Below are 10,676 nucleotides of genomic sequence, written 5' to 3'. Positions count from 1 at the left end.
ACAGAGAAAGACAGATATCATATGTTTTCACTCTTATGTGGATCCTGAGAAACTTAACAGAAACCCATGGGGGAGGGGAAGGGAAAAAAAAAAAAAGGTTAGAGTGGGAGAGAGCCAAAGCATAAGAGACTCTTAAAAACTGAGAACTGAGGGTTGATGGGGGGTGGGTGGGAGGGGAGGCTGGGTGATGGGTATTGAGGAGGGCACCTGTTGGGATGAGCACTGGGTGTTGTATGGAAACCAATTTGACAATAAACTTCATATATTGAAAATAAATAAATAAATAAATAAATAAATAAATAAATAAATAAAAATAAACCTAACCCTCTCAGCCCCAATCCAGATGTCACACACCATTTTTGAATCTGTCTCCCTCTCTTTGCCTGCTTGAAGCACGCATGATACCCCCATCCCTTGTTCTTCTGGATTCCAATAGCAATCTAACTGCCCTTCTTTTTTAAGCTTCTGGAAGGCAAGAATTACATCTCAAATTCATGCCTCCTTTCATAGCCAGTAAAATGCCTTGCACACAAAGCACTCATCACTTATTTGTAAATTCAAAGAAAATTATTATATGTCTACTGCATGCCTCGAACTACTAAGAAGTTAAAAGAGCATACACATGGACTCAAGAGATTTGGGTCCAAAATTAGGCTGTGCATGACTCTAGGCACATTAACCACATTAGGCCTCATTTTCCCCATAGTAAAACGAGAATGCCTTAGGCCAGCGTTCCCAAAGAACCTTAAGATGCAGATTCATGTACAAATGCTCCCAAGAAAGACGAAGGTTGGGGGTGTCAGAAAGGGAAAAATCCAAACAAGGGTGTGATCTCAGGTAAACTCCCAGCCTAACCCTGACCAGGGGAGCTCCAGTCACACATATAAAAGCTCCAACACTGCCCTACTTGAGTCATACTCAACACCTGTCAGTCATTGGCCAAGATGCCCTGTTGCAGGGTGGGACTAGGAGTGGGACCGTAACACTAAAGTCCCAGGCACTTCCTGCTCTGTGTGTCTGGGCAAAGCAGCTCCATTAGTGCAAGTCCTTGCCATCCTTCAGAAGAAAGTCACACGTAGAGGCCTTTAGAAGCAAAAAAAACATAGAAGCTGTGGGAGGCACAGCATTCTGGGTAGAGGTCAATGGCCACTACAGAGGGTTTTGGAGTAGGTGACCTCTAAGCAAGTTTTCTGATTCAAATTTCAACAAGAGTCTTTTATATTTAATCTAGAAGATATAATCCATAAGAGACTCTTAGGGATTGAGAACAAACTAAGGGTAGATGGGGGGTGGGGGAGAGGGGAAAGTGGGTGATGGGCAGGGAGGAGGGCACTTGTTGGGATGAGCACTGGGTGTTGTATGGAAACCAATTTGACAAGAAATTAGATTTTAAAAATCTAAAAACAAATCTAAAAAAAAGAAAAGAAAAGAAAGAGAAGTGAGCCAGGTTGAACTTGAATCAATTGGGTTAATAGGATTTGTAAGAAAATAGTTATTCCTATTCCTAAGATATCTAGAACCAAATCTCCCTATCCCTGATATGAATACATTAGATTATATGACAATGAAAATTAAGGTTGTAGATAGAAGGATATTTAATAATTATCTGATTTTAAGGTCATATTATGCTGAATTATCAGGATAAGACAACTATTTCACAATCTTCTCTAAATGTGGAAGGAGGAGGAAGAGAAAGTGTCACAGTATGGAAAATGAAACTAGACATTATTTTTTCCCAATTGTTTTCTTGTTAATTCTTTCCCCGATAGCATAAAATGAACAATAGTTCAGCTATAAAAACACCTGTGAATTCTTTATCTGGCTATCAAAATTTTATCTGTCATGAAATTAAAGCAAAAATAATCATTTTTGGGTATAAATATTTCACGAATAAGTAGTTATAAATTGATCGTAATTTTTCCACATTTTTGAAACACATTTTTTATCCTTTTATCCAAACAAATTAACACCAATGCAATGACAGTGGCATACACATTGGATACAAGCTTCTGGAAATCCAGGATTACTGGGTCATATCTCCATAACACAGTTGCAGAGGAGGAGATAATGATGTCCACCCAGTACACGACTACAAAGAAACTCACCAACAACAGGATAGTCTGGGTGGCCCTTCTCTCTGGGGAGACCCTCGAGGAGAGGCTGGAGCTGTGTAGCTGCTGGCACTGCCTCTGATGCCTGGACAAGAGAATCACCATATATGCACTAGAGAGCAGCGTGGCGCCTATAAAGAAAACATCCCTGGGTAATGTCAAAATGAGAAGCCGTCCCCTGATGATGGAGTGTGCGGGGGGAAACGGAGCAGTATTTACTGACATGCAGTAGATGGATCTGGGTCATGTTAGAAGAAGCAGCAGTATACAAGATGCACTTACTATTGAGAGACAAACTAAGAAACCATAAGACAATAAAAGGACGGAAGACGCATTTTGTGCATTTATGTTTAAACCTGACCAACCAGGAGGTGCTGGTGCTGATGATGAAGGCCTGGAGGATGCTCAGGAGGCAGGTGATGTTCATGGACAGACATCGTGTCACTCTGTTCATGCAAAATAAAGCCTTATATTTGAAATCGTTCAGAAAGTTTAGTGTTTCCAACAGGTCTGTAGACAACAGCACAGTGAAGAGTTTCATCATGTGGACAAATGCCAAGTGACAGATGATCAGGTTGGTGGGCTTAGGCCTGCGATCCAGAAGGTGTGTGAAGATGTGGAAGAGAAGGAGGAAGCTGTTGGCTGAGATTCCTATGACTACTTGTAGATATTGTCGTATTTTAATAGTCATGTAAACGGAAGATGTGATCTTCATGGTCACAAAGAAAAAACATTTTTATCTGGAAGAAACAGGTCTCACATCAACAATATCATTTACTTTGTTGTCATACTCATCGCCACATCACAGTTTTCATTTTATCCATATTACTTCACCCAATTAATAAGTAAACCTATGTTGTATAGAGTATTAGAAATACAGTCTCTCTTAAATATGGAGAACAAACAGAGGGTTACTGGTGGGGTTGTGGGAGGGGGATGGGCTCAATGGGTAAGAGGCATTAAGGAATCTACTCCTGAAATCATTGTTGCACTATATGCTAACTAATGTGCATGTAATGCACTATATGCTAACTAATGTGCTAACTAATGTTGCACTATATGCTAACTAATGTGGATGTAAAGTAAAAAAAATAAAACTAAAAAAAAAGAAAAAAAGATATAACTTAAATCTATTTGGGAAGATAAAATAAACATATATAAAATCACTGGATGCTAAGTCAATGCACACTCAAACATAAACACCATTCAGAAAAAGAGAAAATGCTAAGTTTAATCTGAAAGACATTCTAAAGGGGGTAAATCTGCAAGTTAGCCATGAAGGAAACATAACCTTGAACTGGGACCTCTTCAACACAAATCACTGCTTCCTGAAATCCTGAACAATAAAATCTTTCCTTTGAATCCAGCCTTCTCTCTCTTCACCTTCTTTCCCACTGAACTTGTATTTCAACTCTTTACGATATCCAGATTCTCAAATCCTCTTCCAACCCTTTGGTCATTATTTCCTCACTTGTTCCCTACACACACCTACACAGACGCGCGCGTACACATCCCTGTATTTCTTTTTCAGTTTTTCCATCCTACAATGTTCTTCTTCCTTTCCCCAAGTTATTTAAAAAATCACAGTTCCACAACCAAACTTCCACAAACACTTCAGTGATTCTTCAGCTCATAAACTGCCTCCAACACCCACAAAATGATTAGAAACGATATGACAGTGTATAATTAATGTCTAAACCCTATGGTACTAAATTTGGCTGCTATGAGCATTTCTTCTTTCTCTTCAGCTAGGCTGTAATCCCCCAAGGGCAATGTATTGTACCCCTTCACACCAACTGGCAGAGATCTAGACAAACCACAGACAAACACGTGAGAGATGACATCTCTCCCCGATAAAAATAATGATTACCAAAGACAATCATACAACATAAACTTCACTTTATAAAATAACACATGAATACAATGCAGAATCAGCTTGTGGATGCATTCTGACATATTACTTCAGGATGATAAAGCAGAAAGTGAAAAAAAAGAAACTATCAAAAACATTTTACAAAATACACATCTTTAAATGCATCTTCAGGCTGATTCATTTAGGTGTTTATATGTCTGAGGATCACAGTTTATCACATTATTGTGATAAATAGTATTTTATGCACAGACATCTGGCTTGTAAGAAAAATATGAAACCTGAGGCACCAGAGTGGCTCAGTAGGCTGGGCACCCGACTCTTGATTTTGGCGGTCATGATCTCACAGTTTGTGGGATCAAGCCCAGCTTTGGGCTCTGCACTAACAGCACAGAAGCTGTCTGGGATTCTGGGATTCTCTCTCTCTCCCTCTTTCTCTGCCCCTCCTCTGCTCTCTCTCTCTCTCTCTCCCCCCCCCCCTCTATCTTTCAAAATAAATAAATAAACTTAAAAAAAGAGGAAACCAGGCAGCCGAAGGCAGTAAGAATGGGAGGAAAGCTTTTGTGATATGGCAGGTGTCTGACTACAACACAGTGACTATGTTCTATCTGGATGTCAAAAGCCGATTTTTTTATGTTCCCTACAGTCAGTCTTAGGAGAGATTTAAATTTCCACCCTATAGAATACTGCCCAAAATAAGAAAAGTATTAATGATTCTTAGGAACGATGCTTCCTATGTTACTGATTCCATGAAAATCTATTTATAAACAGAGAACACCTGGAGAAGACAAGAATGGGTTAAGCAGGGTACATAGACTAGATTACCTGGGGTTCATGTCTGCATGTGGCAGATACTCCCTTCCTCAATGGTTCCAACAAGTGCTTCATAATCTGCACATTTCATTCTCTGCCTATGTCTTTGGTTCCTTCATCCTTCTACTGATTCACCTTTTTCCCCTCTGGCCTTGGAGCCCTGGATCTTCTAAGCCTTAAGCATCGTCATCTCTACCCCCAGCCAGGGCCACTTCACAGGCATTGGAATCCCTTGAAACTCGGCTCCAGCTCACTGATTTCCAGCTCGGAGACTGCCTTCTCGAGTCACACTTTCCTGTCCTTCAACCTGTTACATCCCTCACTTCTACCTACCTTTTTTTTTCTCATTCCTCAGGCTCTAATGTTTTGCTATCCTCCAGGAAAAGGAGAATACATTCCTTGTGGTGATATGTGATGCCACCAAAATGTTTAATTGATGCAGATAATAGAATCTACATTTCTTCACTCTATTAGACAGCATTCATGTCTACCTAAACATGACTAATTTTTCTAAAGTCCAGTTTACTACATTATTTTCTTTTATGCCTCATATCTAAGAACTCTTGGCATGAGAAGAAATATGAACGGCAAATAAGCACATGAAAAGATGCTCAACATTACTTGTCTTCAGGGAAATGCCAACAAACCACACAGTGAGGTACCACCATGCATCTATTAGAATGACTTTTTAAAATGGCAACACTAAGTGCGGACAAGGATGCAGAGCCACTGGAACTCTCGTTACCGTACGTGTAGCACAAATCTACTCTGCAAAACAGTTCTAGAGTTTCTAATAAAGTTAAATATAGTGAGCATATACCCAAGAAATCCCACTTTTAGGTATTTACCTCAGAAATGGAAGCATATCCACACAAAAATCTGTACCCAATCGTTAACGCCAGCTTTATTCATAATTAGCAACACAGAAGCAACCCAAATGATCCTCAACTGGGAAATGGGCAAACCAAGTGTTGGGTATCATTCCATATAAACAATGGAATTATTTAAACACATTGTTTAGATGGAATGATACCCAACAACAACAACAAAAATGAAGTACTGATATATGCAACGGCATAGATGACTCCCAAATGTACTTTGCTGAGGAAAAGAAACCAGACCTATGAAACTTCATATTGTATTATTCCATTTACATGACATTTCTGGAAAAGCCAAAACGATAGGGATGGAGAAGAGATCGACAAATGCCAGAGCCCAGAAATGGAGAAGGGAGTGGCTAAAAAGAGGGAGCGGAGGGAATGTATTGGGGCGACGGAACTGTTCTGCATCCTGATTACGGTGGTGGACACATGGCTGTACACATTTGTCAAAAGTCATAGCACAACAGTAATTTACAAGAGTAACCTTTATGATACTGCAAATTTTTAAATAAAATTTATAAAAAATATGAAGTGTGGGTGAGGATATAGAGCAAATGGACATTTATACAATTTTGTTGGGGTGCAAACTGGAATAATCGTTTTGGAAACAATTTAGTATCATCTCATAGAGTTGAGTATGAACATATATGATAGTCTGGCAATTTCGCTCCATGGAGAAGCTTGTGCCAGAAAACATGTATGTGTGTGTATGTACATATATGTATATGTGTGTGTGTATTCCCCTCATACATATATAACTCACATATATACCCATAACATATATATACTCATACAGTACTTTGTAATAAAAAAAAATCTGGAAACAGATTTCTACTAGCAGGAAAATGGACGAATGTATTGGGAAATACCTAGGGGCAATATTCAGTTCAGGGGTATTACAGTAGGTTGCTCCTGCTACGTGACCTCGGCAGTAGCTCCTATTGGCCAGCTCTTGATTCTGCAAACCTCCTGATAGGGTCTGAATGTTTGTATCCCCTCAAAATTCAGGTATTGAAATCCTAAATCCCAAGGTGATGGTATGTGGAGTTGATTGGATTGGGATTAGCACCCTTATAAAAGAGATGCCAGAGAGCTAGCCTGGACCTTCTGCCATGTAAAATTAAAGGGAGAAGATGGTCATCAGCAAAGAGGCTGGCTCTCACTAGACACCAAGCCTGCCAAATGCCACGCATGATTTTGGACTTTCCAGCCTCCAGAAGTGTAAGAAATAAATGTTGCTTCTAAGCCACCAGTTTGTGGTATTTTTCATACAGCGCTAAGACACCTCCTATCAACTCGGTAAGCCCCAATTCCTCCAGAAAATTTCCTTTTTTCTTATCATAGCCAGGCCTGGTTTATGTTTCTTGCAATCAAGAACCCTGAAAGGTACAAAGCCCCATCCAAACTTAACATCTGCCTTCAACACATGTAGAGCCATCACCTTCCAAATCACTCACACTCAAACCTGGCATCACTTTAACAACTTCATCTGCCTCACCACCCTGTCATTTCTACCTCTTTAACATGTCACACATCTGTCTAAAATAAATGCAGACCTCTGTGAAATCACAGCAGCAGATAAACCTGTTTAAATCTCACTCATCCCTTGAGAACTAGTTCAAAGTCAGCTCTTGCCTTATCCCTGCCTCCTATGCCTAGTCAGATATAACCACTCTTCGACCTGAACTTTCCTAGCACAATTTGCCTCTTTTCCTACCCCTACTAGTGCATTCAAGTAATATCTAACGCGAACCTACTCTGCACCAGGTACCGTTCTAAGGGCTGGAAATAAAGACATTAATCCTTGGCAGACAGAAAATAAACAAAAATCATAAAATGTTTAGTAGGCTACTGAGTGTTCAGAGAAAAAGTGAGAAGAGAAGGGGTGAAGGGGTTAGCAAATGTCATGGAGTGTACCATACTAGATAAGATGGGCACAGAAGGTCTCAGGAAAGGTGACATTTGAGAAAAGACCAGAAGGTAGTAAGCAAGTGGACCAAGCGGGTATCTCAGGGAAGTTCATTCAGGACGGAGAGAACGACAAATGCAAAGTCCCCAGGTCTGAAGCAGGTCAGAGTTCTGGTGAAAGAATGAAGAGGCAGAGAGAGTAAGAGGGAGAATAGAAGGAGATGAGGTGAGAAAGGAAAGGAGCCAGGTCAGACCAGAGGGCTTTGGTGATCCTGATGAGGACCTTGGCTTTTCTCTGAATAAGACGGGAAGCCTCTAAAGAGTCTTCAGCAAATATGGTCTAACTTACAGGCTCATTCTAGGTTGCAAATAGACTAAGGTGAGGAGGCTGAGCAGAAGCAGGAAGACGAGTTAAGAGGTTGCTGCCCTTTGGCACGATGTCGGGGGAGACAGCATAGACTTCCAATCTCCCTATGTTCTTCTTGGAAACAGAAAAATCAAGGAGGTAGCATAGAAAAAAAATTAATTGAAATGAATCTACATGAACCCAGAATACAAATTGGATGCAAGAGTAATGTGGGAATAGCAGCTCTGCACAAAAGGAGAAAAGACCAAGGGATTTCTCGTGGTCTTAAGAGCTAGAGAACCCAGAAATTGCCAACAAATCATCACCACAAAGAGGAGGAGTCCCTCCTGAGAAGGGAAGGCTCAGTGGAATAATTTGAGAAAAACGACAGAAACAGGAGGGGGCTTCTCAGACACACATTTGCACATGTGAGGTGAGTCCGAGAGCACCACAGGGAGGGCTCACTTGCTGGGCAGCCTGATCCCACAAGCTTCTGAGAAAGAGCTCTGCAATGAGGACATCCCAGGGCAAGAACTTTGAGGGAGGAAAAGGGATAGTCCAGCTCTGGGGGATGATGGGACAGGAAGCCAATAGAGGCAATTTTCAGAAATAACTGGGCAGATGGCTGCACTTAGAGACCATGTTTTTTTATTTTATTTTTTAAAAATTTTTAAATGTGTTATTATCCATATTTGAGAGAGAAGGAGACAGAACGTGAGCAGGGAAGGGGCGGGGTGGGGGGGGGGGAGACACAGAATTTGAAGCAGGCTCCAGGCTCTGAGCTGTCAGTACAAAGCCCGACACAGGGCTCGAACCCATGAACCGTAACCAACTGAGCCACCCAGGTGTCCTGAAAGACCATGTTTTTTAATATGTCAAAGTAACACAAGAAGAGGGAGCCCAAGAGCTCTGCAGCTTGGAAAGCTATCCTGGTCGAACCCGCACGAACTTCCTCGTAAAAGTACAGGTAAACTTCTCTTACTTAAACGTGAGTAGCAGAGGGGCGCCTGGGTGGCACAGTCGGTTAAGCGTCCGACTTCAGCCAGGTCACGATCTCGCGGTCCGTGAGTTCGAGCCCCGCGTCGGGCTCTGGGCTGATGGCTCAGAGCCTGGAGCCTGTTTCCGATTCTGTGTCTCCCTCTCTCTCTGCCCCTCCCCCGTTCATGCTCTGTCTCTCTCTGTCCCAAAAATAAATAAACGTCGAAAAAAAATTAAAAAAAAAAACGTGAGTAGCAGAAAAGCGGAGCATGCAATTTGATATGCAAAAATATCAGTTTTCTACATTTTTTCTTCTTTTAATGAGGATAAGGAGAGCAGGTAATTATTGTATGCGCTAGCAATGCAGATTATAATACAACTATCAAAATCAGAAGAAGAGGAGACTGCAAGGAAAGAATACGTTTGCCTTATAAGAGTAAAAGGAAATCACTTAAGAATAGACACTCTGGAAAAGTGTGAGGAGGCAAGAAGTTACTAGCTAACTTAATATTGCCCATCGTAGAGACACAGTAGACAGTAGTCAAGAACCTCTGTAGCTCTGGGATATGGAGGTAGGAAACATTTTTGCATTAGGACTCTAGAGTCTCTTCAAGAATGACAAGAATGACTTTGGAACTCTCAGTCCCACTCCCAGACAATGAGCCACGTTCCCAAACACTCGAGCAACTTGGGGAAAGTGCCCTTGGAAAGTCAAGGAACTTACCCTGCAGCAACCAGAAGCCAGAGACCGTATGTACACTATTTAGGGGGCATGAGCCAGTGTTGCCTGAGGAAGCATATGGAGCTGTCACAAGACCAGTTCCTCCATATGCTTCTAGAACATGTAATCTAAATTTTTGAGGAGGGAGACAAAAGATCTGCTACATAGAAAACAGAACTTCTATTTCAGAGCATAAGAGGTGTCAACAGCTGCAGTGAAAAGTAGTCTGGCAAGTAGGGAAAAATAGGAGCTTGAAATCAAACGGATCTAATTTCAATTCGAGTTTCACTCAGTAAAGGTTATCTTGGGTAAATTCCTCACTTTCTATGAGCCTCACTTTTCTCTACGGTGCCACTAATAACATATCTGGCAAGATCACTGTGAGGGCGGGCATGTGGAGGTACGAAAGACCTTAGTTCTTCCTTCTCTCCTTCTTCTTCCCCTCCCCCGCTCAAATCACCTTTGTAGGTCAAGTGTAACTATATCTTACATATTGGGAGACTACTTATTGTTCTGGCTTCAGAACTTAAAACAGCTAGCTCTCCCTCTCCAAAAACTTACTCTGCTTAAAATTTAACTTCATGTATAAAATAACAATTTCTACTCAGGACACATATTAATGATGTTTTAAATAGCTTTTTATAGTTCCTGCCCGACTGTTCTGTTATACACCATTAAACAGTCGTTACATTCCATTTGTGGTTGAAGTTCTCTCCGCTTTGTGTTTACAGTGTCATATTGGTTTATAAACCACGTGGGAAAACTGCCAGATGAAAGGCTCTTCATCAGTGCAAGACATTAGTATTCTATCTTTTTAGAAGAAGAGTTTACTCTCTAGGCATATGGAATTGAATCTAATTAAAGGCATTTGCATCATTTAGTTCTAGCAAAAGCAACACTGTCATTCTGTCATATTAATTTTGTTTCTGTCACCTTAATGTTTAATGGCTGGGTCTAAAAAGCTGGGATGCTTGGCCATGCAGGAGAACAGTGAGGAAGGCATTTGAACAGTATCATCATTCACTTCATACTCACTGGCAATCCAAGG

General features: G+C 41.0%; 1 protein-coding gene across 1 annotated transcript; it reads right to left on the bottom strand.

Moving 5' to 3' along the window:
- Positions 1-1,886: 1,886 nt before the first annotated feature.
- Positions 1,887-2,835, bottom strand: LOC122477717 (putative vomeronasal receptor-like protein 4). Its single transcript, XM_043571035.1, is given in 2 exon segments — positions 1,887-2,309; positions 2,311-2,835. Coding segments are annotated over 2 exon segments (927 nt in total). The 5' UTR covers positions 2,827-2,835; the 3' UTR covers positions 1,887-1,898.
- Positions 2,836-10,676: the final 7,841 nt, after the last annotated feature.

Source organism: Prionailurus bengalensis, chromosome X (assembly GCF_016509475.1).
Source record: "Prionailurus bengalensis isolate Pbe53 chromosome X, Fcat_Pben_1.1_paternal_pri, whole genome shotgun sequence".
In the NCBI taxonomy this organism is placed as follows: Eukaryota; Metazoa; Chordata; class Mammalia; order Carnivora; family Felidae; genus Prionailurus; species Prionailurus bengalensis.
The sequence above is the reverse complement of the archived record's forward strand: the minus strand, read 5'-3'. Positions and strand labels throughout refer to the sequence as shown.